The 27,272-nt window shown below is 42.8% G+C and overlaps 1 protein-coding gene across 2 annotated transcripts; it reads left to right on the top strand.

Annotated features, from left to right (window-relative positions):
• The first annotated feature begins 108 nt into the window (after positions 1-108).
• Positions 109-26,573, top strand: POLH (DNA polymerase eta). Of its 2 annotated transcripts, none has more exons than XM_072992029.2 (10): positions 109-1,270; positions 2,936-3,070; positions 4,272-4,489; positions 6,850-7,019; positions 7,664-7,767; positions 8,389-8,508; positions 10,404-10,527; positions 15,210-15,275; positions 22,624-22,796; positions 23,949-26,573. In XM_072992029.2, exons 1-10 carry the CDS (start codon positions 1,245-1,247, stop codon positions 24,820-24,822), a joined length of 2,010 nt encoding a protein of 669 aa, XP_072848130.2. In that variant the 5' UTR covers positions 109-1,244; the 3' UTR covers positions 24,823-26,573. The 2 variants fall into 2 exon arrangements, with proteins under 2 accessions (XP_072848130.2, XP_020667470.3); XM_020811811.3 differs by lacking the exon at positions 109-1,270 and adding an exon at positions 1,478-1,752.
• Positions 26,574-27,272: the final 699 nt, after the last annotated feature.

Raw genomic sequence — 27,272 nt, 5'->3', positions numbered from 1 at the left:
GGAAGTCTATGATAGACACATAGAGCTAAAAAAGAAAGACGAGCCCATCCCAGGAGCTGAAAGAGACATTTGGGGTCTTTTTCCTACACGTTTTTCTCCAGGGAGGGCGGGAGAGCTGCCGTAGTGAATGAGGGTGAAGTTAAGGATAAATAAGTGGGCATCGTTGTCTCCACCCAGAAACTAAAGGAGTAAGAAAGACTAATGAGTGGTAGCTTTTTGTTTTTAATATTCAGGTCTCATGACGTGTGGAAAATGAGACTGATTCTAATGTTAAAGCGTAAACAAAACCTCACTCATTACCTGAATGCCAATGGGATGCAAGTGTGCTGAATACTGTTGCGGTGGATTTGGCTGGGAGCGGCGGCAGAGGGACAATTTTAAGTGAGAATGATTGTTATTGCCGCCGGAAGAGTGTTTTGTGTGCGGGATTTGGACGGGGGAATTTTATTCGAAGAAGCAAAAGTGAACAGGGAATTAGCTAGACTCATTTTAAATCTGCATGTCCTTCGGGTTCATCGTGGATCGGATCAAGAATCCTAGTTCAGAAATCTGTAGCTGCAAATTAAGAAAGACTGTGTCCGTTCAGCAGAAGTCTGACTTTGAATTGGGAAGAGTTGTTGAGGCAAACATTTCAGAGATGGGAAAAGCGGCTCCAGGAATCCCCGGCCAGCAATTTAGCTACATTTATCATTGCTGTGTAACCCATAAGATCTGAGGATTCGTTGTGTCCGAAGAAGTGGATTGTGGTCCGCGAAAGCTCACATTGAAACCAGTCTTTAAAGTGCCACAATGTTTTGCTTCCTTTCCGTTTTACAATCATATTGAACTCGGTGTGAGTTACAAACAAGTAAACATGTATAAGGTTGCATTGCAAGAGAGAGAAAAATAGCTGCAGTAGAAGACAAAAATATTGTGAGTTTTGATTCAGGAAAGCTCACTATATGACTAAACTATTTTTTCGTTTTTCAAAAACTTTCGTGTGTTTGAGCAAACTTCTACAAATGAAATCAACGAATTGAAAACGTTGAATGCATATGCTGATCTTTAAAGTGTCACATCAATCTGCCTTTTTTCTTTTTCTTTTTTTTACTTTTAATTAGACACACTGACGTGGTTACTTTTCTGCAAGCTGCGTTCAATGACGCGTCATTGTAAGTGCAGTAAAGGGTTGCCGGATTCCAGTCTAAAGCGCTAAACGGATATCAACGAAGGCAGGGATTGGCAGTCTACATTGCCCTATATCTATGAATCCGTCAGTGCGGCGAAAGAGGTTTGCCTTAAATTCTTCGACGACGGGGGGGGATGGGGGAGTCCTGTTCTCTCGCTCAATCCGGCGGTTTGTTTCCCTTTCCGGACTACATGTCCCAAGAGACTTTGCTACGAAGCACGCCTTCTTTTGCCTGGCGGCCTCTTAAAAGTCAGAGGGTGCCCCGTTGCATGCCGGGAGTTGTGGCCTACCCTTTCGTCCCGAGAGGCCGGAAGGCGGGGATTTTAGGGACGAGCTGGCTTTAGGCCCCCGGCTTCTGCGGCTTCCTTCGGCGCTTGCGGCCTCTCCCTCCCGCGCCGGCCTCCCTCTGGTTGTTTTCGGCCACTAGTCAGTCTCTCGGGGCCCGCGATGTCTCGCGGGCGGGAGCGGGTGGTGGCCTTGGTCGACATGGACTGTTTCTACGTGCAGGTGGAGCAGCGCCTGGACCCCAGCCTGCGGGGCAAGCCGTGCGCCGTGGTTCAGTACAAGACGTGGAAAGGCGGCGGGTGCGTTCCTGGGTCTCTAGGGCAGAGAGAGAGAGGGTGTGTGTGTGTGTGTGTTTGCAGGTAGCAGACTGAGGTGGGGGCGCATACGCCCGTAGAGAGTTCTGCCCCCCTCTGGGATGGGACGAGTGACTGAAAAGCTCCCCGTCTCGTCCCCCCCCCCACAACCGTGGGTCTTGATCCTTTGCTGAGATCCTTCTGCCCAAGAACTCGATCCTATTATGATAGAAACAACAAGCCCACTTTTTCTGAGGCCGTTTCTCTAATTATAGGCCTTCCCTCATGCTTATTAGTTGTACCTTTTAAGGAGATAACAAGGTAGTGGCGTTGTGGTGTGAAGCTAGCGGGATAGCTCCGTGAGGTGAGGGTCTGCTTAAAGGGAGCCAGCGATGGGGAGTTTGCCCATTGTGCCCCAGGGAGAAAAGCCAGCCTGCGGTGACCCCCCCCCCCCAAAAGAAGGGAGCCGTAAACCGTTTCTGTATACACTGTACCTAGAAAGCCGTGAAACAGATTACCATAAGTCAGAATTAGTTTGGTGGCATGTAATCATTTGTTATTGTCAGGGCTTTGTTATTGTCATGTAAACATACTGTGGAGAAATCCAGTCACTTATGTGCATGCAGTTTATGTCCCACCATGTGTACAAAAGATCTAGCGAATGGCCAAGATAACACTATTGAAATAGCTTGCTTCTGGTAAAAAAGAAATAGTCTAATATTTTAACTTTTTAATTTGTTTTAATTTTACCTATATTTCATATGCCTCTATAGCACTGAATTGTGTAATGCTTGTTGCGGTTCATAAAATTAAGGCCAAAATTTTGTGACGTAAATGAAGTGAATTGCTTGGAAAATATTTTTATGTGCTATTTGTTCTAGTACATGGCAGCCTACATCGTATCTAGTATTTATGTCCATACAGAGTTCCAACTGCAGAAGCTGCCATGGCAATCCGATATACTGCCGGTAGTGTATGACCATCCACACCAATGACACCTTGTAAGGCTACTAAAGCAACTTCTGTGGTTGGTGTTCTATATGCATAAATATTAAACAGGATACCATCTGCTACGTTATAAAATTTGGTTCTTAATTTAAAATGGGAAAAACCTGTCCAGAAGGTTGTGTGTCTTTGTTATTTTTACTCTTCACATAGCATCTGATATTTTCCTACATATCCAATTCAGGATAATTGCTGTGAGCTATGAAGCCCGTGCTTTTGGAGTTACCAGGAATATGTGGGCTACTGATGCCAAGAAACTATGTCCTGATCTACTGTTAGCTCGAGTGCCAGAGGCCCATGGCAAAGCAGACCTCACCAAGTAAGCCTTTGATTTACAATCACTTGCAGCTTCTCTTAGATAGTATTTATTGTTGTATCTTGTCTTAGCTCATGGTGAAACTCTGGAATAAAAAAGATTTAGGAAGGAAGCTAAATCAATGCTGCTCTATCATAAAGCCATTTCTGTCTGGCTTCCAGATGGGTTATGGGATGAAGACAACTTCACCTTGGTGAATGACTATGCTGGGAACAGTACAGGGGGAATGTATCCCTGTTATTTCTGCTGAATATCTCAGTGACCTTCAATTCCATCAAGCATGTAGCCTTCTGGGATGGGACTTAGAGGCACTGTTTTACAGTGGCTTTGGTCCTCTCGGGGAGGGGGGTGATCTGAAAAGGTGGCACTGGGGGAGTCACAGCACTGCAGGAATCCCTGCCTCACCTCATCTGAGTGGGCAGCTGCTGAAGGAGGCAGAGAAGGGAAGCCCTTGCTCCTGTCAGAATGGAAGATTGTGCAATGGGGAGGAAAGCAGCAGTGTGCACCAGCAGGCCAGTGGGGGAGCTGGCTGGAGGGGTGGGGGAAAGTGAACCTGTGACACCTGTGGTGCACCATCAACAACTTCAATGATTTGGCATGAAGTGTTTTGTGCTCATCTCTAGTTCTGAGTTTTGGAATGCACTGCTGTCAGTATTCTGAGGATACCCAACTATTAGCTCTCCTTTCCATCAGACTACAAGAAAGCTGCCTCAGTTCTAAACTGGAGTTAGTAATGGGCTGGATGAAGCCAAACCAGTTGAAGCTTAGTCTTGACAAGACAGAGGTGCTCCTAGTTGATCAGAAGGCTGATAAGAGAATAGAGACCCAAACTTTGCTGGATGGGGTTATACTTCCCTTGAAAACTCAGATTTGGAGTTTGGTTGTACTGCTGGACTCATCCCTGAGCCTCGATTACCAAGTTTTGGTATTGACCAGAAGTGCATTTACACAGTTAAAGCTGGTGTACCAGCTGCGTCTGTTCCTTGAGATATCAAATTTGGCTGCAGTGACATGTGCTTTAGTTACATCCCACTTGGATTACTGTAATGCACTCTCTGTGGGACTGCCTTTGCAAATAGGTCAGAAACTTCAAGTGATTCAAAATGCTACTGCCAGACTGCTGACTGGGGCCAGTTGTAAGGGGCATTCCGGCTGTTAAATTAGCTAAACTGTTACAGCATTATTTTGTGCTCTTTCTGTATAGGTACCGAGAAGCCAGCGTGGAGGTGATGGAAGTGATGTCTCGGTTTGCTGTAATTGAGCGTGCCAGCATTGATGAGGCCTACATGGACTTAACTAATGCTGTGCATGAGAGGCTTCAGAAGATGAAGGGACAGTCCATTGCAGCAGAGCAGCTAGTAACGACCTTTATCCAAGGATTCCCAAATAACCTTGATGGGAAAGAAAATACGGACCACAGAGGTACTGTGTAGCTTCAGACATGTTATTAGAGATGGGCACAAACTTCTGGTTTGGAAGTTTGTGTTGGGTTGTTTTTCATCCAAACAGGTGTTTGGCGCTTCCAGCCCTGCCTCCTCCAGCAGGCACCCACTCGGAGGCAGCGCCCCAACTTCCCTGCCCTGTCTGGAAGAGGTGAGACTGGGAAGTACCAAACATCTGTTGAGATGAAAAATGAGCTGTCATGAACCCTCAAACCGGCAGTTTGTGCCTCTTTCTAGATGCCGCTCTACTACTTGTCCTTGCTTTACCTTTGAACTCTCTGAAGAGTGTTGGATGCATTTAGTCTATAAAGTGTCTGTGCTTATAGAACAGCACTGCCAAGATTGGAAGAAATTCACAAATCCCAGGTGTACGAGATATTTTTCATTCTGTCATTGGGGAAATAGTAAGAAATCACAGTTGTTGCCTTAGAAGGGAGCACTTTGCTGTCAGTTGAATCATAGCTTATAACAGGCATCTCAGATAGACTGATTAATATTGAAACAGAAATTCTATTTTTAACATCTGAATTAATTTGGTCTCACAAGTAGAACTTGTGAAACCAGATGAATTGGACCTCAACCCAGTAGCTGTCAAGAAAGAGAAAGCTGCTTTCCAACCTGAAGATAAGAGAGTAGAAACAGAAAGATAGTTACAAGGTACAGAAAGTTGCTATTTTCTTGGAGAGCTTGGGTAAATTTGTTGTTGTTTAATACTGTCAAGTCACCTCTGACTTACGGCAATGCTATGAATCGGCGAGATTGTTCTCAAGCGGCTCAGCTCAACTCTTGTAAACTCAAGGCTGTGGTTTCCTTTGGGAAATCAATCCAACTTGTATTTGGTCATCTAATTTTCCTGCTGCCTCAACCCTTTCCGGTATTATTGTATATTCCAGTGAATTTTGCCTCCTTGTAATGTGCCCAGAGTATGACAGCCTCAGTTTCAGCATTTTTGCCTCCAAAGATAATTCAGACTTGATTTGTTCTAGGATCAACTTGTTTGTCTTTCTAGCAGTCTAAGGTATTTGCAAAGCTATCGTCCAGCACAATATTTTTAAACAAATAATTTTTCCTGTTTTCTTTACTGTTCCGCTTTCACATCCATACATAGTGATTGGGAATACAAGAGTGTGGATGGTCTTTGTCTCCAATGACAAAATCTTTACACTTGATTATTTTTTCTAATTCCTTCATTGCTGCCCTTCTGAGTCTCAAGTCTTCTTCTGATTTCTAGGCTGTAGTCTCCATTTGGATTGATAATTGAACCAAGATATACAAAATCCTTCACTATTTCTATTTTTTCATTGTCAACATTAAAGTTGTGTGGTACTCCTGTAGTAATGATTTAATATTAAACTGCAATCCTGCTTTGGTATGTTCTTTCACTTTAACTAAATTACTGCTTTCTTCCATTAAGATGATGTCATTTGCGTATCTTAAATTACTGATGTTTCTTCCAATTTTCACTACTCCTCCAACTGAATTTAGTCCAGCTTTCCAAGTGGTATGTTCTGCATACGCATTGAACAGATAAGGAGATTAAATGCACCTTTGTTTGCCATTTTAGCCTATAGGAAACCACTCTGTCTCTCCATATTCTGTCCTGACAGAACATGTCAGCTTACAAGTTACACATCAGGTCAATCAAGTACATTAGTTTCTTTCAGAACAACCCATGGTTTCTCATGAGCCACACAATCAAAGGCTTTGCTATAGTCTATGAGGCACAGACTGATGATCTTCTGAAATTATTTGGTGCTCTCAGTAGCCAGTGAGTATTTGCAATATCTTGAGTGCCTCTTATATATATCTCTTAAAGGAATGGTCCTATAGTTACTGCTCTCCTTGGCATCTCCTTTCTTGAGGGTTGGAATGTATATTGAATGTTTCCAGACAGCATTGCTCTCAGCTTCATGGACACATTCACCCTTCACCACCTTAACCTGTGCATCCAAAAAAAGGTATTCCTCCTCTCCACCTTCCTTCCCTTTTCTTCTTCTCCTTCATTTCGATATCTTTCCTTTCTTCTTTAGTTCCCTTAAATTGTGGCCTCACACTAAAAAATCCCAAACTATTTCCCCTCACCTCAGTAGGATAGTTGCCTGTGCTGCAGATTCCCTGACATTCTGTGTGTACATCCTGAGATGCTGTATTCAGAACTGAGAAACAAGCAGTCTTCTGGGTTCTTTTTCCTTCTCTTCTTTTTTTTCCTTCTCTTTTCTCTCCTCTCTTTTAGCAGGTGCCTATAACATATACATCTCTTTTGACTCACTGCTGTGCCACGACTCTTCTTAGAGGGATGATTAAATGCTTACTCTTGAATTGGTTTGTGGTTCTTCTTAGACGAGTGGCGGCAGCACGGTTTGCACCAGTGGCTTGAGTTGTTGCCGTTTGAAGATCCCAGCAATCCAGATGTGCAGCTGACAGTGGGAGCTGTGATTGTGGAAGAAATGAGAGCAGCTGTGGAATCTGTCACAGGATTTAGGTGTTCCGCTGGGATTTCTCACAACAAGGTATTTGTAAGATGTGTTTATTTTGAACTCAGCACTGCTCAGGGTATCATTCTTGTTCACTCTATATTTGATAGATATGTAGGAAAAATGAATTCTGTGACATGTCACAAGAGATATAAAAGAATAAACAAGTTTGGGTGTTATTAACAATTGTGATCTAAACACAGTTTGGGGAAAGGGGATTGTATATCCCAGAAATTAAGAATAAGCACAATTATTTTGATATTTTCAGTTGCATTATGTAACAAGATATCTTGGTATAGAGAGAATGAAAAAGGAAGAGGAATTTGTGTCTGATAAGACAATGATAAGACAACATAGTTTTTGATTAAGAATCTTAATAGAACATGACTCTTCTTTGATGAACTAACCAAAACCTGAAAGAGAGCGTTCTTTCATCCTTGTGACATTGCAAGACAAATGTTTGGCTTCATATACATTTTGAATAGTGCCTTTCTAGGTATTCTCGGTATCATAAATGTCTTTAATGTTTGAAAGTTTGGAATCATGGCCAGATACTTTTCATTGCTTGCCCTTTATTCTTGCTTTTCTATAGGTTTTCATAGTTTATAAACCCAACTTTCTAATACTGCACATGTGTTGGAAAGCCAAGATTTGCAAATTGACCACTGTTTTAATTCTAGGTATTAGCAAAATTGGCCTGCGGCCTCAACAAACCTAATCGACAGACTTTGGTGTCGCAGGATTCTGTCCCCCAGCTCTTTAGCAAGATGCCAATTGGAAACATGTATGTAAAACAGAACTGCTTCATAAAACCCATGCACTACATTTATGAATTTCAGAATTATGTTTCTCTTTAGCATCTTACTTCTTGGGTGTTATGTGTGTACTTGAGTATATTCTTTGCTTGCTGTCAGCATACAGCAACAGTAACCAAAGGGGATTTAAAAGGTCTCTAGTGGGATATGTAGAAGTTGAGAATAGATCTAAACAAATTCAGATTTGGGGGAATCAGAATTAAACTTTTAGCTGTTCTTACTATGTGCTTATGTGAACAAAATGACTATTTTTACACTGCTAACTTCAGAATTTTAGGCACTGGATTGAAATTTTCAGGTCTGATTACAAACACAACTTAGTTCTTAATTAATTAATAACTTAATAAGCAGTGTTGCAATACTGATTCCACATTTTATGTAGAACAATCCAGTGAAATTCTTCTGCACGTACTAATGTAGGGAAAAAATGAGGTTTTTCCATAAATTGTACATTCTGTCAGTGTGTTTTACTACTTCATTTGTAAAACCAAATTCTGCATCCTTCTGTGTACATCGTGCTGGCAGGCACATAAGATTAGTGCCTGAATGCTTCTGCATTTTTCAATTAATTGTTTCTTTATCTCCCTTAGTCGCAACCTAGGAGGTAAGTTAGGTGCCTCTGTCACTGAACTTTTGGGCGTGGAGTATGTTGGACAGCTGATCCAGTTCACTGAGTTGCAGCTTCAGACACACTTTGGAGATAAGACTGGGTATGTGGCATATAAGAATTCTCATCAGTTTATATGTTTTTGCTCCTTTGGTGCTCACTCGTGCTGCTAACGATCCTGTTTGCATCTGTTCTGAAAGTCCCATTTCTTATGAGAACATGAGACATAGCAATTAAAGGTCAATGTCTCCCATTAAGATGGAAAGGCTTGGGAAGAAAAAGAAAATATCAGGACAAAAAAATTATTTTTCCAAAAGAAACATTGGGAATTCAAGGGAGCACTAGAGGCCTATGAAATATATTGTGTTTTTGGAATTAGTAGAATGCTTTTTAAAACAAGGTTTTACTTGGTTGAAGTGTGAATTATGAAGGTTTTTATGTAAGAGAATCTAAGCATAAGAGAATAACATACACTATTGAAGGGTTCCAATGTTGTTGTAAAGTTTTACTTGTGTTGATAACCTTATAATCCTTAATTGTGTGGCTGTGTTAAACTATTTTGTCTAATAATACCCCTTTTTGTTACTGTTTTTGGTGTTTCTTTTTTTCTACTTCCCAAATGGCAAAAGTAAGATGCATGTGTTCAAGTAGCATATGAAGTTGCCAGCTCTCTCTTTAGTTCTGGGTGTATCTGTACCAACCTAAAATGTTTGCATATTTTTCCTGGGAATAACCTTCATTAAACAGAGTGAATGTCAGTTCTGAGTAAATATGCATTGTATCCGGCAAAAAGGATTGCTTCATAAAAGTCACCTTGGATGATTTGTTAATTTCATAAATATCTAAATAGTGTATGTTCATATGACAGACAAATTGTAAATAATGGACTATCTATCATGAATCAAGCAGAACCTCTGCATGGGTTAAGTAGATATTGTAGAATTAATTTTTCCTGAAGGCATTTTATTTTCTTTTTAAATTGTGGATTAACTCATGGCTCTTTGCTAACTGCTACTTGATGTCATTTTACACAAATAATAATGCTTCCCATTCAAATGTGCCATTATTAAGAATCTATATTTGTTTGTTTGTTTGTTTATTTAATATTCCGCCTATCTGGTCACTCATGACCACTCTAGGCGGCTTATAACATGAATAAAATACTCATAAAATACGCAGATAAATATAAAATTATTCCTTAGTGAACAATAAACAAAATCCAACAAGACGGAAAACAAACAGTAGGAAAGGAGAGGGAAGTAGAACATCAGGAATTTACTGGAGGGAAGGCCTGCGGAAACATCCATGTTTTTAGTTGATTTTTAAAGATACCCAGCGAGGGAGCCGCACGAATCTCCGGAGGTATGTTGTTCCAGAGGCGAGGAGCCACTGCTGAGAAGGCCCGGTTTCTTGTTTTTTCCTTCCGGGCCGCCCTCAGCATCAGGCTCCTCGGCCTCACCTCCTGACTCGATTGAGTGATACGGGTAGTTCTTGGTGGGAGTAGGCGTTGCGCCAAGTATCAAGGCCCTAAACCGTTTAGGGCTTTGTACGTAAGCATCAACACTTTGAAGTCGATGCGGAACTGAATGGGCAGCCAATGCAATGCGGCCAGAGTAGGTGAGATCTGTTGGTATTTTTTCACTCCACTAAGTAGTCTGGCTGCTGCATTCTGCACCACCTGGAGTTTCCGCAACAGCCTCAAAGGCAGCCCCACGTAGAGCGCATTACAGTGGTCTAATCTTGAGATTACAAGCGCATGCACCAAGGCAGTGAGCACCCCAACATCGAGATAGGACCGTAGCTGGGTTTATCGAAGACTGTTCTCACTTTGCCCTGCATGTATGCATTTTAAAATCTGAATTCTTTGTATTCTCTATGTTCTAAAGTGATTCACATACCACTGTCTAATACTATAGATTTCTCCAAAATATATAGACCAGGAGTTTCTAGGATAGGCATACTGTTTACTTAATACAGGTCTCTATTTGCAATTTTTAGCTCCTGGTTGTACGACTTGTGCAGAGGGATTGAACATGAGCCTGTGAAACCTAGGCAATTGCCGAAGTCAATTGGCTGCAGTAAGAATTTTCCAGGAAAAACTGCCTTGGTTACTCAGAAACAGGTAGGAAATTTCACAAAGAATACAGTGAAATCTGTTCTGAGGGCAAGAATAAGAGACAAGACTGAAAAGTGCTAGCATATTGCAATTTCCATTTTCTGCCATAAATCTGCTAAGATTCATTTGGTTTGAAATCCTCTCTAAGGATGTTTTTGAATAACTGATTTGGACAGTGTCATCTGCGGGAGTAACATACACCATCTTGTAATCGATAAAGATGTGGTGTCGAATAAGAGCTGTTATCTCTTTACTGTGTAGTGGTAAAATCTTCATTCTGTTCCCGCATCCAGTACTGTAACATGTTCTGCCATATTGTGGGGAAAATTTATGCTGTTATGCTGTTACAATGTATATGTCTGTGGCAGTAGCAAATGTATATCTATGACAATGGCAGGCCTCATGCTAAAACTGCAAGTCACTAGTTTCCAGTAAGGATGATCATTAACCTGCTGTCTATTGTCTCTGGATAATGTAGTTAAAGTGTTCGTGTATTCAGGAACTTGTCTGGGTATTTGGATGGTATCTGTGCCTGTTTACCAGCCTGTCTGTTTACCAACCACTGTGTTTACTGATGCCTTTGTATTCAAGGAAATTAGCTGTCTCTATTTACCAGCACTCTGGTTATTCTGGTTGTGTATTCAAGAAATTAGTTACCTCTGTATTGATTAACTTGTTCAAAGGTAGGGGATACAATAAACTGAGGGGAGGCCGGATCAGGAGAGAGGGAACTCCTACTGAACAGATGCCTCACGGCAGGCTGTTCTGTATTCATCCGGATCCCATCCTGAAAACCACACTCGAGTGTCCCGTCTTTTCCTTTCTCCTTGCTGGTTGAGAAGAAAGATCCCTGCCCTGAGGCTTCATCTGCAAGATCCCTACTTCCTCTCATCTTGCAGATCCCGACAAAGTGGTGCCCTCTCTGAGGTAATTCACCTCTCTGAGGTCCATTCTCGAAGACCACCTACTCATCACGCCCGGTATGGAAGGGCTACAGCGCGCGCATGCATCCTCTGGATCCCGATGAGTAGGACTGAGGTCAACTTTCGACAATTCGCACTCATCTCGCCTGGCACAGGCCCCAAGACGCGTCAATCATCCGCAAGGATCCCTCGGGTGAGTGGAATTTGTCAAGTAAGACACCTACACGTTTAGCAACATGGGAACTTCTTTATCAAGTCTTCAGGAACAATTTGTTGTGTGTACTTGCCTCCAAGACACACGTAACATCTTTTTCGATCCAGAATTCGAGGCTAATCTAATCAAACAACTCCCTCAAATTCTGCCTCCGCTCCCTTCAGCCTCTTTGGCTTGCCTGGAGCAGCATGAGAACAATTCCTGGAAAATCCAGGATGAATTGAAAACATTGCCATCTCAGGCAACTGAGATTGATATCCATCCTTCAATGGAGACAACAGAAACATGTCCAGAAACTAGCTGTGCAATTTCTGCTGTCATGCAAGAATCTGCCATAGCAGTTCCTGTTGGATCTGAACTGCCCCCATCTCAAGGCATTCGCAAAATGCAACTCAGTCTTAAAGACACAGAGACAGAGGCTCTCCCAGACTTCTCATCCGTCCAATGGCTTGTCTCTAACGACTGCAAGGCCTTGACAAAAGATTCCTTTCCACCAGCAGAAGGACTTACTTGCCTTCAAGAATGGCAGGATTTAGCATTTAAGCGAGCAAAAATTAATGCTGGTGCATCCCCTGATGGTCCTCTAATGTTTATGGGAGGAGCTGCATTTTCTACTGCTGTTCAGCAAGGCTTCACGACAACAGCTTTAACTCAAGCAGCAGGAGTAGCTATAAACGCATTCCAATCAGCAAATCAAACTGCATGCCTGACTCCCTTCCTTGCTGGTCTGAAAGAATCAGCAGCTACCTCAGTATCTCCGCCGGTTCAGCCAAAGTTGCATTATGTCCCAGCGAATTGGGACCCAGGCCCAGATTTCTTTGATATCATAGACTGGGGGTACAAAAGCAGTTTTACAAGCATTAGATGCATCATATAAGGAAGGGGAGGAAGAAGAGAATCTAAGGGGGGTAACTGTTACACACCAACATGAAGCTTGTTTTGAACTGCTTTTTCCATGTGCTAATCCTGTTTGAATGAAAAGTCCTACTCAGCCGGACATGGCAATTATATAGATCACCAAAGAATGCCTCCCACCTGGACAGTAGAGAGACTAATGCTGCATATTGGGGTGGGAGGAGGCAAACCAGAAAGTTTTCCCCCATCACCTTCCAATTTGGAGAAAGCATTGTTTACACTCAAGCCACTTGTAAGGATCCAAATGATGTCCTGCACACTCTAGGTTCCATGTTCTTAGAACTACAAATCACATCACACCTAGCATTGCTGTGAGCATATGGGACTTCATACAAGCCTGCATTCCTGTCTCTGCCTTCCAGGAGTAACAGTGTCACATCCCTGAGAAAATGTTTGTTCCAAATGCTGTAAATTGTCAAAAATGTTTGTTTTTCTTTCTGTAGGATAAGAGTGCATGACATGTGTGTCCTCTGTTAGCCAGATCTTAAAGTATTGAATTTTAGAGAAGCAATTCTTAGTTTTATACTCAGAATTAACTGCAGTTTTAGCCTTTGAGTTTTTCCTAATATGAATCTAATTTTGTTGTAGACACTGTATGTTTATTCTTTTACATGTCACAGTTTTCCTTGAAAATTATTTTCTAATGTAATATGAAAACTTTGTCTGTTTATCCCTGAGACAGAGAAGCATATTATTCCCTACAAGTAAGCCCCACAGTAGGCAATTTTGTACACTGTGATGCTAATCCATCTAACATGCTTGTAGAAACATATTTTTAGTCCAGGGGAAATTTAAGGGCACTAGCAGGCAACTTTTAAATTCAGTCAGTTGTACAGTTTAAGAACTTTGCCCCAGAGCCAGGCAGATGCATACCAGCACCATTCTTTACTACTCATCCCTCAAAATAAGTTGCTGTTCTTTTGCCAAGCTCTATATGTATCTCTCCAGTCAAGTGTCATACAAGAAATTCATGGTGTGTGTGTCTTCAGTGGGGAAGTTGTCTGTGTCACATATTTCTATGCAAAAGTTCTGTATACCTTAAAATTTTTTGCTTTTGCCTCTTAGCAGTATATTGTGCTTATATATCTGAATAATTAGTGATCAATATGTTTGTTTTTCTGAAAATTGTTATGTACTCGTTATGCGTATCTTATTGTAATTGTAATTTTAGCTATCCAATATTGTGTTTTCTTTAATCTACAGTGTAAATTTAATTCTCTTGCCAAGATTCCAGGTTTATTCCATCAGAACAACGTTTTAAGGTTGTAAAGAGTTTTGGCTCTCAGTGCAACAAGGAAGCAGGGTTGGCTATTGGAATGCTTCCCTAATTCCCAGTGGCCTGGAACATGCTATGCCACCCTCTGCTGAAGATGAACCAGACTGTCTGCTATTATACCTGCACCGGAGCCCCCTGGATTCAGAAGATTCAAGAGTCGACAACAGCCATTGTCTTCAACAAAATAAATAAAAAACGGTTGGGATGTGGGGAAAATTTATGCTGTTATGCTGTTACAATGTATATGTCTGTGGCAGTAGCAAATGTATATCTATGACAATGGCAGGCCTCATGCTAAAACTGCAAGTCACTAGTTTCCAGTAAGGATGATCATTAACCTGCTGTCTATTGTCTCTGGATAATGTAGTTAAAGTGTTCGTGTATTCAGGAACTTGTCTGGGTATTTGGATGGTATCTGTGCCTGTTTACCAGCCTGTCTGTTTACCAACCACTGTGTTTACTGATGCCTTTGTATTCAAGGAAATTAGCTGTCTCTATTTACCAGCACTCTGGTTATTCTGGTTGTGTATTCAAGAAATTAGTTACCTCTGTATTGATTAACTTGTTCAAAGGTAGGGGATACAATAAACTGAGGGGAGGCCGGATCAGGAGAGAGGGAACTCCTACTGAACAGATGCCTCACGGCAGGCTGTTCTGTATTCATCCGGATCCCATCCTGAAAACCACACTCGAGTGTCCCGTCTTTTCCTTTCTCCTTGCTGGTTGAGAAGAAAGATCCCTGCCCTGAGGCTTCATCTGCAAGATCCCTACTTCCTCTCATCTTGCAGATCCCGACAACATATAGGGGTTTTGTAATAATGGTTGAAATCCTGTTGCTGCAACTTATGCTGCTATAAGATGGATGATGGCATCAGCTGTGTAAGGTTTTTTTGGGAGGGGGAAATAAAACCTTTCTGATTTTCCCCGCCCCAAAGGTTGTGAGGGTAAGATGAGATCTCTCTTGTCATAGGAAAGGTGTTTGGGGGCAACAGAATGGGGATCTGTTTTTCAATTCCAAATACCATCTCCACACTATGGCTTTCCTACAACAAAAGGAATGCCATGGGAGCTTAAGGCAAGAGATTGAGAAATTTTTATTTCCAAAAAATCACGACCGTTGATAGTATCATAGCTCTGTAAACAGGATTTTAGCCAATATCTTGTGGCTTTCAATTTGAATTGGTTCACAACAACTTTTCTGAAGATTTAGGAATTTCAGTGTTATTTTAGATTTACTCATATTGGCCCTTCACTGATAAAAATGTCTTCTGAATGTTCATGACATGCTTTGGTTCCTATTATCAGAATATTGAACAAATTGCTATGAAAGTAGCAAACTTTATAACATTTCTGTTTGTAGGTACAACACTGGCTTCTGCAGTTGGCTTTGGAGTTGGAGGAGCGACTGAAGAAGGACAGAGACCAAGTAAGTGCAGGGGAAAGAAACATCCTCCTGCTCGGGAGGAGGTGCATGTGACTAAGAAGTGTTGGTGCTTCTTGTGTATCTGTTGTTGTTAGCTTATCCAAGAAACCAGTAGGTGTTGTTCATACTATTCTTTATACTTTGATGCTTGCATTGATATAATTATTTAATTATAACTAGCAATTATTGTTTTACTTTGCTGTAAACTGCCCAGAGTGGCCTTTGAAGCCAGATGGGTGGTATTTAAATTAAATTAATAAACAATGGAAAATACTACTTATGCTTCGCTTTGGTGGCGTTCTCTTTGAGACACTGTCAAGGATTGCTTTCCTACTCTCTCAGATGTTCCAGAGCAGCTGGGTAGTCTTTGTAACAGAGCATGTTGCTGTGACAAACCCAGACCTACTGGGATCTATCACACAGTTACTAAGCTGCCACCAACCATTCCCTATAATAAGTCACCCAGACCAGGGATGGATTTTTAAACAACAAAAGAATAAGGTTTATTTTAAATACAAACAGGGTAAATAAAACAATCAGTTGAATAAAATAAAGTAACGTGGCTTATTCTCACACACACAAGCATACAGTTTGGTTCACCTAGAACCTTTAACTTAAAGCACAGACCCTGAACCCATCAGTTCTGGCTAACCCACAGACCCCTGAACCTTTCAGGCTGGTACTCTGACACACAGTAGTACCCTGTCAGACACCCAGACTCCCACAACAGCTTCTTCTTCCCCAGCTGCTGCTTCGTCCCAACCCAGTGTCTCACAGTCTGTCTCAGCATCTCCCTTTCACCACACAGGCATCACATATTTATACAGTACAGCCCCTCCTCCTGATGTCCCGCCTTCCACTCCCCATAGGATGGAACTTTCCCTCCAAACCCATGACAGACAGGTAACATCAGTGCTGTTATGTAACACCTCCCCTCTTTATAAGTTGTTTTGTAGGGGGAAAGCTAAGGTGCTTTTCACCAAAAAACAACCTGTATAAAACACACAACACCAATTATACCTACCATATTATACTTACTTACATTCTAAGTTAAACATTTTACCATATACAGTACATCAATTTACCTTTATTAATACAAACCAATTTAAAACCAGGTACATTTTAACCTTTTGTCATCATTATATACACATAGTCCATGTTCTTTCGCCGTCTTCACTCTTCAGGTCTTCTTGATAAGGCGTCAGCAACACAGTTCACTGACCCTCTGACCACCTTCACTTCAAAGTCATAGTCCTGTAAGTTCAAAGCCCACCTCATAAGTTTGCTATTGTGGGTTTTCATTGTCTTTAACCATTGCAATGGTGAATGGTCAGTACACAGAACAAAATGTCTTCCCCAGATGTAAGGCTTGGCCTTCTGGATCGCGTAGACTATGGCCAAACACTCCTTCTCCACGGTTGCCAAATGTCTCTCACCTTTTTGAAGTTTCCTACTCAGGTAGGACACTGGATGCTGGTCACCATTCTCATCCTCTTGGCACAGAACTGCTCCTACCCCGCTGTTAGACGCATCGGTGTAGATGATGAACTCCCGGTCGAAGTCTGGAGCACGCAGGACTGGATGGTTGATTAGCGCCTCCTTCAACCTCTGGAACGCCGCCTCACAGTCGCTGGTCCACGGGATGCGGTCATCAGCCTTCTTCCTCGTCAGATCGGTCAGCGGAGCCGCAATCTCGCTAAACCTCGGGATGAACTTTCTGTAGTAGCCCACCAACCCAAGAAATGATTTGACTTTTTTCTTGGTGTTGGGTCTAGGCCAATCACGAACAGCTTCTATTTTGGCCTCCAGGGGTTTTATCATTCCTCCCCCTACCATGTGACCCAAGTATTTTATTTCTGGGCTACCCAGCTGACACTTGCTGGCCTTTACTGTTAGCCCTGCTGCACTTAACCTCTGCAGCACTAACTCCAGGTGTATCAGGTGATCTTCCCAGGTATTACTGAAGATCCCTATGTCGTCAATGTAGGCCACTGTAAAGTCACTGAGCCCTGCCAAGGTCTGGTCCATCAGCCTTTGGAATGTGGCTGGTGCATTTCTGAGACCAAAGCTCAGGACTCGAAACTCATAGAGACCAAAAGGGCTGCAAAAGGCAGTCTTTTCTTGATCCCTGGGATCAATTCTTAATTGCCAATATCCCTTTACCAGGTCCAATGATGAGATGAACCGACAACCCCCTATGGTTTCAATCAGGTTGTCTAGCCTGGGCATTGGGTAGGCATCAGGAGTGGTTACACGGTTTAATTTCCTGTAATCAACACAAAACCTAATGCTCCCATCAGGCTTGTCCACAAGGACTATCGGAGAGGACCAAGGACTAGAAGAGGGGACGATTATGTTCTCTCTCAGCATCTCGTCCAGCTCCTTCCGCACCTTGTCCCTATAGGGTCCCGTTACTCGGTATGGGGATACTGCCTGCGGGGGTGCATCCCCTGTGTGGATCCGATGCATCACTCCCTTCACTATCCCCGGCTTGTTGGAAAACACCTGTTGATATTTACTAAGCAGCATTTTTAGTTCTTGCTGCTGGTCTTGGGTGAGTGCAGGACTGATCTTTACCTCCTCTGGGTTGTATTTTACTTCCCCTCTACCCTCCCAGAAGGGTAATTCAGCTTCCTCACTCTCAGCTGCTTTTATCGCGAATAAAACCCTCTGTTCCCCTCTGTAGTAGGGTTTTAGGGCATTCACATGAACCACCCTCCTCGCTTGGTTCTCCTCCTGCTCTATTAGGTAGTTCAGGTCTGACATCTTGGAAATGACCCTATATGGTCCTGCCCATTTGAGCTGCAGTTTGTTCTCTCTGCAGGGCCTAAGCCAAAGCACTTCCTCCCCTGGGTCAAAGTGCCTCTCTCTAGCTTTGCGGTCATACCATGTTTTCTGTTTGACCTTCTGCGCTTGCAGGTTTTCTGCTGCCAGCTCTAGATTTCGCTTTAGGTCATTCATCAAGGTGTCTATGTAAGTCACAACGTCTTGTGGGTCATCCTGGGTGATCTGCTCCCAATTTTGTTTTATCAAATCAAGGGGCCCTTTCACCCCTAAGTGTGCAGCAAACATGTCAGAGTGCCCCCTTTGTAAGATCATGGGGCGATACTTTTCAGGTACCACCAGCTGACTTCTGATCCCATCTCCCCCTTTTGAGATATTCCTCAGGGTTCCTCTATATAAAATCCCCTTTTTCTCCAGAAATCTCACTGGGGTTTCAGGTGTTAGCTGGGCGTCAGTCACCTGTTCAAAACACTTTTTGAGAGTGGCGTCTGCCTTCTGCTCCTGTCCAAATCTGCTGTCTGTGGTTAAGGTTTTCACCACAGCTTCTGAACTCCCCTCTGCTTCCGTCTCTGGCTCATCATTACCCCCCTGAACTGTCCCCGTGGTGGCTTGTGAGCGTGTAATCACTAGCACCCTTTTCACATGTTCAGCCAGGTCATTTCCCACGAGCACGGCTGCTGGCAGAGTAGATGAAATCGCTATCCGCCAATCTCCCCTCCAGCCTTGAAAGTTGACAGGTACCTCTGCTACTGGCAGAGAGATTACCTGCCCCTCAATACCTGCTACCTTTATGCTCTCATTTGGGATTATAAACTCCCGGGGAATGATATCGGGATGGCACAGGGTTACCTGGGAACAAGTGTCCCGCAGCCCCCTATACTGACGGTCAAGTATTCCTACGTCCACCCCGGCTGTCTCAAACAACTGAGAATCTGTTTTTATCAGCAAGCAGCGCTTTACCTCCAGAAGAGGACCATTTTCCTCAGCCTGATCAGCAGAGGCAGCTGTCCCAGACTGAGTAGCCATGGCAACAGGCTCCCTCTGTGACACTGAGCCTTGCTCTTTCTGGACACAGAACACAGCTTTTGGCTTGGTCCCACTAGAATTCTGAGGCACCATTCCTTTTAGCTGCTTTAATTTTTCACACTCTGAGATTAGATGACCCTTTCCCTGACAGAAATAACATTTTCTAGTGTATTTGGATTCTCTCTCCTCTTGTTTCGGTTTTCCCTCCAAATTCTGAGGGCTTGGTTTCATGCCTGAGGGCTTCCCTTCACCATGGGCCCCTCCCCCTTGCTGGCTTTTCCCTGGTCCCTGAGAGTACTTGCTGTAGGTTTCTTTGGGTTTACCTACAGATTTCCCCTCACCCAAGGGCTTTCTTATTTGGGAGATAAAATCCGCGATTTCTGCGGCTGCTGCCACAGATTTCGGTTTCCTTTCCCTCACCTGGAATTTCAATTCCCCCTGCAGGACTGAATAGAACTGTTCCAGGGCTATCAAGTCTTTAAGCTGCTCATAGGTCTCTATTCCCTCCTGCGATAGCCATTTCTCAAGCAGCCTCACCAATTGGGCCCCCACTTGGGTAAAAGTCTGTTCTGGTTTCTTGGTGAGGGACCTGAATCTTTGTCTCAGCTGCTCTGCATTTATCCCATGTCTGGCAAACACCAGTTTTTTAAACTCTGCAAAATCTTTCATCAATTCCTCAGGCATCTCGGCATAAACCTCAGCCAGGCTACCACTGATTAAAGACCGCATGATGGTCATCTTCTCAGTTTCCCTTACTGAGAAGTCCACAAACGCTCTTTCCACTAAGGAAAAGAACACCTCAGGACAATCTCCCTTGTGGTACACAGGGAATTTCTTCAGGTCAGCCTTAGACAATTGGCCTCCCTCAGAATCCCTATTATTATTATTGTTCTGGTTCATCAGTTCCAGTTTTCTTAATTCAAACGCCATTTTCTCTCTCTCCAATGCCAATTCAAATTGTCTCTGTTTCTCCCTTTCCTCTCTTCTTTCTCTCTCTAATCTTTCCTCCATTTCCCTCACCCTCAGTTCATGCTGTTGGGCTAGGAGTATTTTTCTGAGTTCTGGGTCCTGCTCTCCTGTGCTGTCACCTTGCACTGAGCCAAATTCATCCTCAGAACCTTGGTCAATCTGGGGGTCTTTCACCTCACTCATGTCTGCTACTTGGCTTCGAGTCAAGGGCATACCCCCCCTCAGAACAGGCTGCTTTAAAAAGTCAAGCCTCAAAATAAAACGACCACTTTTTTCCTTCTTGCCTCAGAACCAGCTCTCCTAGAGATTGCTGCTGTTCTTCAGCACTAAATTTGCAACAGTATCGAGTCAGAGCCTACCCCCCTCTGCTGGGCCTCTCAGCTGGCAAGCTAGCTCACTGTTGCTACGCAGTTTTGCCTCAGCGTTTTCCCGCCAAAATCAGGCTGCCTCAGAGCACCTTAATCTAAGTCTCCCCAGTTGGCACGTTCTTCTACTAGTGCACCTCCCCGTGAGGTACACCTAGAAGATTACCTACGCGCCTCAGACTGTCCCTGACTAGACCCCCCTTGCTCTGGGCACACTTGCCAAGGCTTTGCTGGACCGCTGGACAACTGGACCAGTCGTATCCCACACGCTGGACACCAATCAATGTGACAAACCCAGACCTACTGGGATCTATCACACAGTTACTAAGCTGCCACCAACCATTCCCTATAATAAGTCACCCAGACCAGGGATGGATTTTTAAACAACAAAAGAATAAGGTTTATTTTAAATACAAACAGGGTAAATAAAACAATCAGTTGAATAAAATAAAGTAACGTGGCTTATTCTCACACACACAGGCATACAGTTTGGTTCACCTAGAACCTTTAACTTAAAGCACAGACCCTGAACCCATCAGTTCTGGCTAACCCACAGACCCCTGAACCTTTCAGGCTGGTACTCTGACACACAGTAGTACCCTGTCAGACACCCAGACTCCCACAACAGCTTCTTCTTCCCCAGCTGCTGCTTCGTCCCAACCCAGTGTCTCACAGTCTGTCTCAGCATCTCCCTTTCACCACACAGGCATCACATATTTATACAGTACAGCCCCTCCTCCTGATGTCCCGCCTTCCACTCCCCATAGGATGGAACTTTCCCTCCAAACCCATGACAGACAGGTAACATCAGTGCTGTTATGTAACAGTTGCTTCTGTCAATTTCAGTTAGTTTTGTGTATCGTAGCCATCATCTCCTGAAGGTAGATAGATTGGTGTGTTCTAAATATAGTAATGCACTGTACATAAGGCTGTACTTAAGAAGTACTCAGAAGCTACAACTGGTCCAAAATGCTGCAAGCATGCTGTTTACTTTCAAATGCATGTAGGGAACCTATGAATCCTTCACTGAAATAGTTGCTTAAGTTTCAAATATGTTTCTAGGTGTTGGTAGTGACTTTTGAGCCCTTTATTGTTTGGCATAAAAAGTATCTGAATAGCTATCTCCTCCTGTCTAGCTGTTGATATGACCATCAGAGATCCTGCTCTATATTCCAGCATTTTAGTACAAAGGGATGGGCCTTGTCAGCGGCTGTTCCCAGACTTTGGAACACCCTCCAGGAGAGTAGCCTTCCTTTGAAATGACCTTCAATAGTATGTCTGAGAACTTCCTTTCTAGGATGTCTTTTAAGCTCTAGATGGCTGCTCCCTTATGAAGTGGTTTTAATTGTGTCTATTTCAATTTGTTGTTGACCATCTTGACCTCATTGAGATATATAAATAATGTAAATAAATGTAGTACAAAGTTTAAAAAGTTGAGTTTGAACATAGGGAAGCAACTTTGCCTGCATCACTGTGCTTGCAAGGCAGTCCTAGGCAGACCATTATGAAGTAAACCTATCTTGCAGAATGAATAAAAACTTTCTTGATAGCATGTCTAAAAAAGGTGCACAACAGCGGAACGGTCCCATGGAAGCTTTCCTGAATTCTTTGAATGGATACTTATTTTTCCATGGAACCCAAAGGGGTATATATAAGGTTCCTAAGGTGTCTCCCATTCTAGGCCCTTACCTTGTTAGTTTAATTAGATGGCTGTACTGCATGTGTACAGATTAAAAATAAGAAACCTGTGATCCATCAGATGCTTAACCCATCATATCTGGAAATTAGCTATATCCATATCAGCGACAGCTATCATAGCTAATGTCCAGAGACAATGGTGACAGCCAGAGGACTACAGATTGACCATCCCTCCTTGAGACTGTAATCTGGGAGTAATTGGGACAGTATTTTTTTTTATGTTTAAAATGTGCACAGGGAGTCCTTTAGTGGCAATGGGATATTCTTGCAGTGTATCACTGCTTGCTTGCCTGCCTTTTGCTGAGGGTTGAGAGAGTTCCTTAAAGCCTCCCTACATTTGTTTTTCTGTAGACTAAATTATGTGAAAGAACTATAGGACTATGTTCTGCATTGTAACATTCTTGGATAATCCTGTCTGGTATTTACTGTTCCTTATAAAATACATATTTATGATGCCTTGAGCATAAACTGTAAGGATTCCTGTGCTTATATGTATTTTCTTCCCACAGAACAACCGGATGGCTAAACAACTGACTGTTGGGATCCGCATGCAAGGTTCAAAATATTCCAGTGGCCTCTCCCGCTGCTGTGCCTTATCCCACTATGATGCTCATAAGATCAGTAGAGATGCCTTTGCAGTAATCCAGAACTGCAATACAGCAGGAGGCCAGCAGGCTGCATGGTGAAAATGTTTTCTTATTCCAGAAGGGGAAGGGTGTGGTGCTGCCAAGGAGAAAGTTTGTTTTTCATTTCTGCTGTTAGTCAGTAGAGTTTGTGCCAAGTAAAACAGAAGCAGAAAATGAAGAGCTGGAGAGCTGAATGGCCAAATTACTAAAGACAGTGATAGTGCTCACACAGGAACATTTTTGTCTTACTAGAATTAAGACCATAGTGTACTCTCCAAGATGCATTCAGAGCAGTAGGTGGTATAATTGTGCAAGAAGAAAATCTTGCACTTAAGGAGAAGAAAATACAAATATAATTCTCTCCCCCCCCCCCCCCAATCTTCAGTGACAATGGCCATTGGCTGTGCTGGCTGAGATGAGTGTGTTTTAGCCCAACACATCTTGAAGGCATTAAATTTGGAAAGGCTGGGCTATCAGCTTGGACTACGGTCCAGCTGTCTAGTATTAACAAATGTAAACTGTATTTGTGGACACATCATATTGAATTTTGAACTACTAGACTCTGGACTTGTAACAGCTTGCTTTAGAGTTTGCTGCTTTTGCAGCTATTCCAGTTTTTGATAATTCCCCCCCCCTCCGCCAGTATCCAAAACATACTTTTACAATCACTGTGACTGGCACATTTCCCTGACCAAGTGTGACAGCAAGAATGCAAAGCTGGGAAGGAGAATGGATGAGACAGCAGGAATTGGAGGGGTAAGCAAACTATGCAGAGGAGATTTAAGGGAGAAGTGAGAAGATAGAGATTAGAAGAATGTGCCCAGCAAGCAAGCAAAAGAGTGGCGGTGTGGGAGAGACGTGTGATGCTAGCAGACATTTAATTTATAGGGCACTGAAATTTCTCCAGAAAGCAACCCCGTTTTAGTGTTGACCGTGATGAAAATATTAGAGTTCGACTTTTAACAAATCTCTTTATAACCATCATTAAGGAACCAACTAGGTTGTAACTGAGGGGGTGGTCTGCTGAAATGTTTAACTAAGAACATGCTCCCCTACTTTGAAAGGCTCTCAGGGGAAGATCAGATGCCAGGCTAGTAAATGGGACAGCTTCTTCCATTCCTATGAATTGTTGAAAAACGTCTATTTAGCTGGTTTTGAGATTTCAGGGCTTGTTTTGAAAACTTTTCCTAATTTGCCTCTGTCTGCAGGTCCCCACCAATCAAACTTCTCCAGCTGTCTGCAGCCAAGTTTTTAGAGGTTAATACACTCTCCTCTATGGACATTACTTCCTTCCTGACTAGTGATAGCCAGCATACCCCATCCACCAGCACCAGTGCAGGAAGCCCAAATGCCAAGTCCCTTGGAAGCCCCAAAAAGGAGACCAGCAAGAGAACGGTGAATACTATTCAGGGGCTGTTTCAAAGGGCAGCAGAAAGGAAACAGGCTCAGGCACTGTCTGGGTCTTCTCTTCCTAATATTGCCAGTGAAAAGATAGTACAGTCAGCTACAGAGCCTCACATCTGTCATGATAAAGGAGTCAGCTGCATCAGCAGTCAGATTCCAGAAGACCCTGTGGAGCCTTATGTCACTAGTAGCAAACCAGATTCCATGCTGGAGGAGCCCACTGTAGAACAATCTGTACTGAGCTCTGAAGCAGGACCGCAGAAAACCGCTGACACCAATGGCTGTGGTTGTATGGCATCTCCGGAAACAGAAACACTTGAAGCTCCTTCAGAGCTCCCTGATGCATCAAAAGAAGAGAGAGTGCAATTGGCTTCTGAACCTCTGCAGGGGGAAGCTGATAGTTTGGCTCCTCCCTATGTAGATGACCGGATATTGTGTGAGAAATGCAACCAACAAGTGCTGGTGTGGGAATTCACAGAACATTTAGATTACCACTTTGCTGTTGAGCTGCAGAATTCCTTCTCAGGATCCAGTTCCTGCAGGACACCTGTACCTGTTGGTAGCCCTCCAACTAAGGGCAAAAGCAAATCCAGGTCTCACACAGCCGCTGGTGCTAAACGGCCAAGGCAAGACTCCACCAGGACTTTGGATTCCTTTTTTAAGTGCTTGCCTCCTTAGACTGAGTCTTCTGCAAGCAGCTGGAGATTTTTTTACACAAAGAATAACTGCCTAATAAAATACTTCTAATAAATGATTCTCAGCAGAACTGATGGGGTTGTTGAATAAGGCACTTCAGTCAGCTGCTCATGCAATGCTGATCTAATAAAAAGTAAAGGTTCCCCTTGACATTTAGTCCAGTCATGTCCGACTCTAGGGTGCAGTGCTCATCCCCCGTTTCCAAGCCGTAGAGTCAGCGTTTGTCCGAAGATAGTTTCCGTGGTCACGTGGCCAGTGCGACTGGACACGGAACACTGTTTTATATAATGCATCTTATAGCTGCACTTAAAAATACTAAAAGGATATGATACAACAGATTCTTCTGGTGTCTTGAAGACTAACACATTTTATCTGGCATAAGCTTTGGTGGACTGCAGCCTACTTCATCCTATATGTGGAGTGTTTCCTTGGTTGGCAGATATTTGTACATGTGCTAAGGTCAAGTGGGAGAATTAAGGGGAATGTAAATGTAAAAGATGTAAGCAGCATGATAATGAGTGTAAAACCGTCTAGCTCTTAAGGTGTCACAGAACATTATTGTTTTTGCTGCAGTAGATCAACACAATTTTTCCATGGTGCAGTGCTTAAACTGCAGTACTACCAGCACTTCTCTGCTTGTGAGCTGAGTTCAGTTCTGACGGGTTCAGGAAACCGTCTCAAGGTTGAGTACCCAGCTTGCTGAGAGGGCAAAGTGTTCCTTGCATAATTATACTGTAAACCATCCAGAGAGTGCTCTAGCTAGGTGGTATATAAGTTAAAACAACAACAATAATAAATGGCCACATTTATGATAGAATTGGTGTTGCATCGGCAATCTACGTTGCTGTCTCATCATTAGCCTTTATGCTGGAATTTTGCAAATATATCTTCTGTCACACAGCTAGCTTGAGCAATAAGAACTCTGTTCAGACCCAGCAAGTTTCAGGATCTAGGCTGCTTTTGCACTTTGAAAAAGAAAAGTATTTACCACCAGTATCTAAATCTCTTACCTTGCCAACATAAAGGCTGCCTGTAAGACTCTGCTCTCCACTTGCAAGAGACCTACAGGCTTTGTAATGAATAGAGTTTGGGTTCTCAAGGTAACCATGTAGAATTAGTTTATTGTCCTTTGCTTTGCCTGATACTTAAGTCATTGAGAGTGAAACCTGATAAGCCCACTTTAATAGTCTGGAGACCCTTCCTCACCAATACAACATAAAGCTCTTGTTGACTCAATAAAGGAAGTGATGGCTTTGAGTATTCAAGATCTGAGCAGGGTTGTTAATGATAGGACCTTTTGGAGATCACTGATTCATAGGGTTGCTATAAGTCAGAAAATACAACGGCACATAAGACTGTGCAGCTTTAGCATTACTCTCCCACTTTATTATGACATTGTGTCTGACAAAGAGGGTTTATGATCTTGCCTTTGGGGGTTGACTTAATAAAGTTATTACCATATCTATGACCTGCAAGAGCCTCGTGGCGCAGTGGTTAAAACGCTGTACTGCAAGCTAAAACTGTGCTCACGACCTGGGGTTCAAATCCCAGGTAGCCAGCTCAAGGTTGACTCAGCCTTCCATCCTTCCGAGGTCGGTAAAATGAGTACCCAGCTTGCTGGGGGGGCAATGTGTAGCTTGTATAATTAAAAATTGTAAACTGCCCGGAGAGTGCTTGTAGCGCTATGGGGCGGTATATAAGTCCAATAAATAAATAAATAATATGGATTTTGATTTTTGTGTTGTGTCCAATATAGCTATAACTGCTTTTTGAAAATGAAGCAATATTCACACTCAATCTGCTATCTTGGCTTCCATTGAAGTGGAGGGACAGTGACAAATCTGAAGTGTTGTACCTATGTGGTTCCTAGAACTAAATTGCACAATCAAGCTTAAAACAAAATGAAAAGAATATTAGTACTACTGGTCACTAAACTGGTATACCATATGAATTGTCGCTCTAGAGCAGGAATAGAGAAGCTTGGTCCTCTAATTTTTCAACTACAGTTTCAATGATCTCTGTCCATTAATTGCAATGATGAAGCTGATTTGGGTTGGAGTCTATGAAAGCTTAAGGGCCACAGTTTTTCCTGCTACCGTGGTTTGGTTTGTATTCTCAACATTTCAAAGCTTAATTTTGTCTTTAATTGTTGGGATGCTAGACTCACCTTCTGCTTCAATGCTGATTTTATCAAAGCTTCAAGGAAATATTTTTTTTCCTATTCTGTCTTTGCATAATTGGCAGGGATGGGTCACCTGAGCTGTTTGGAACCAAGGATGTTTCATCCCTTTTAGCAGTTCTTTATTTTCTCCATTGATTTTGGAGTTTGAGTAATTAAAAATAATGAAGACCTTTAGCTTTCCATCCTATAAATTGAACAAACATCTCGAGAGAGCAAAAAAAGAATACTGTTCTTTTTTAAAAGGTTGACA

This window comes from Pogona vitticeps, chromosome 1, assembly GCF_051106095.1.
Source record: "Pogona vitticeps strain Pit_001003342236 chromosome 1, PviZW2.1, whole genome shotgun sequence".
Lineage (NCBI taxonomy): Eukaryota > Metazoa > Chordata > Lepidosauria > Squamata > Agamidae > Pogona > Pogona vitticeps.
This window is presented reverse-complemented; position numbering and strand designations above follow the sequence as displayed.

Excerpts from the sequence above, each read along its gene's own strand:
- POLH (XM_020811811.3), top strand. The coding sequence starts at position 1,616 with ATGTCTCGCGGGCGGGAGCGGGTGGTGGCCTTGGTCGACATGGACTGT. Across the intron at positions 7,020-7,663 it reads CTGGGATTTCTCACAACAAG|GTATTAGCAAAATTGGCCTG; the intron begins GTATTTGTAAGA and ends TTTTAATTCTAG. Across the intron at positions 7,768-8,388 it reads AAGATGCCAATTGGAAACAT|TCGCAACCTAGGAGGTAAGT; the intron begins GTATGTAAAACA and ends TATCTCCCTTAG.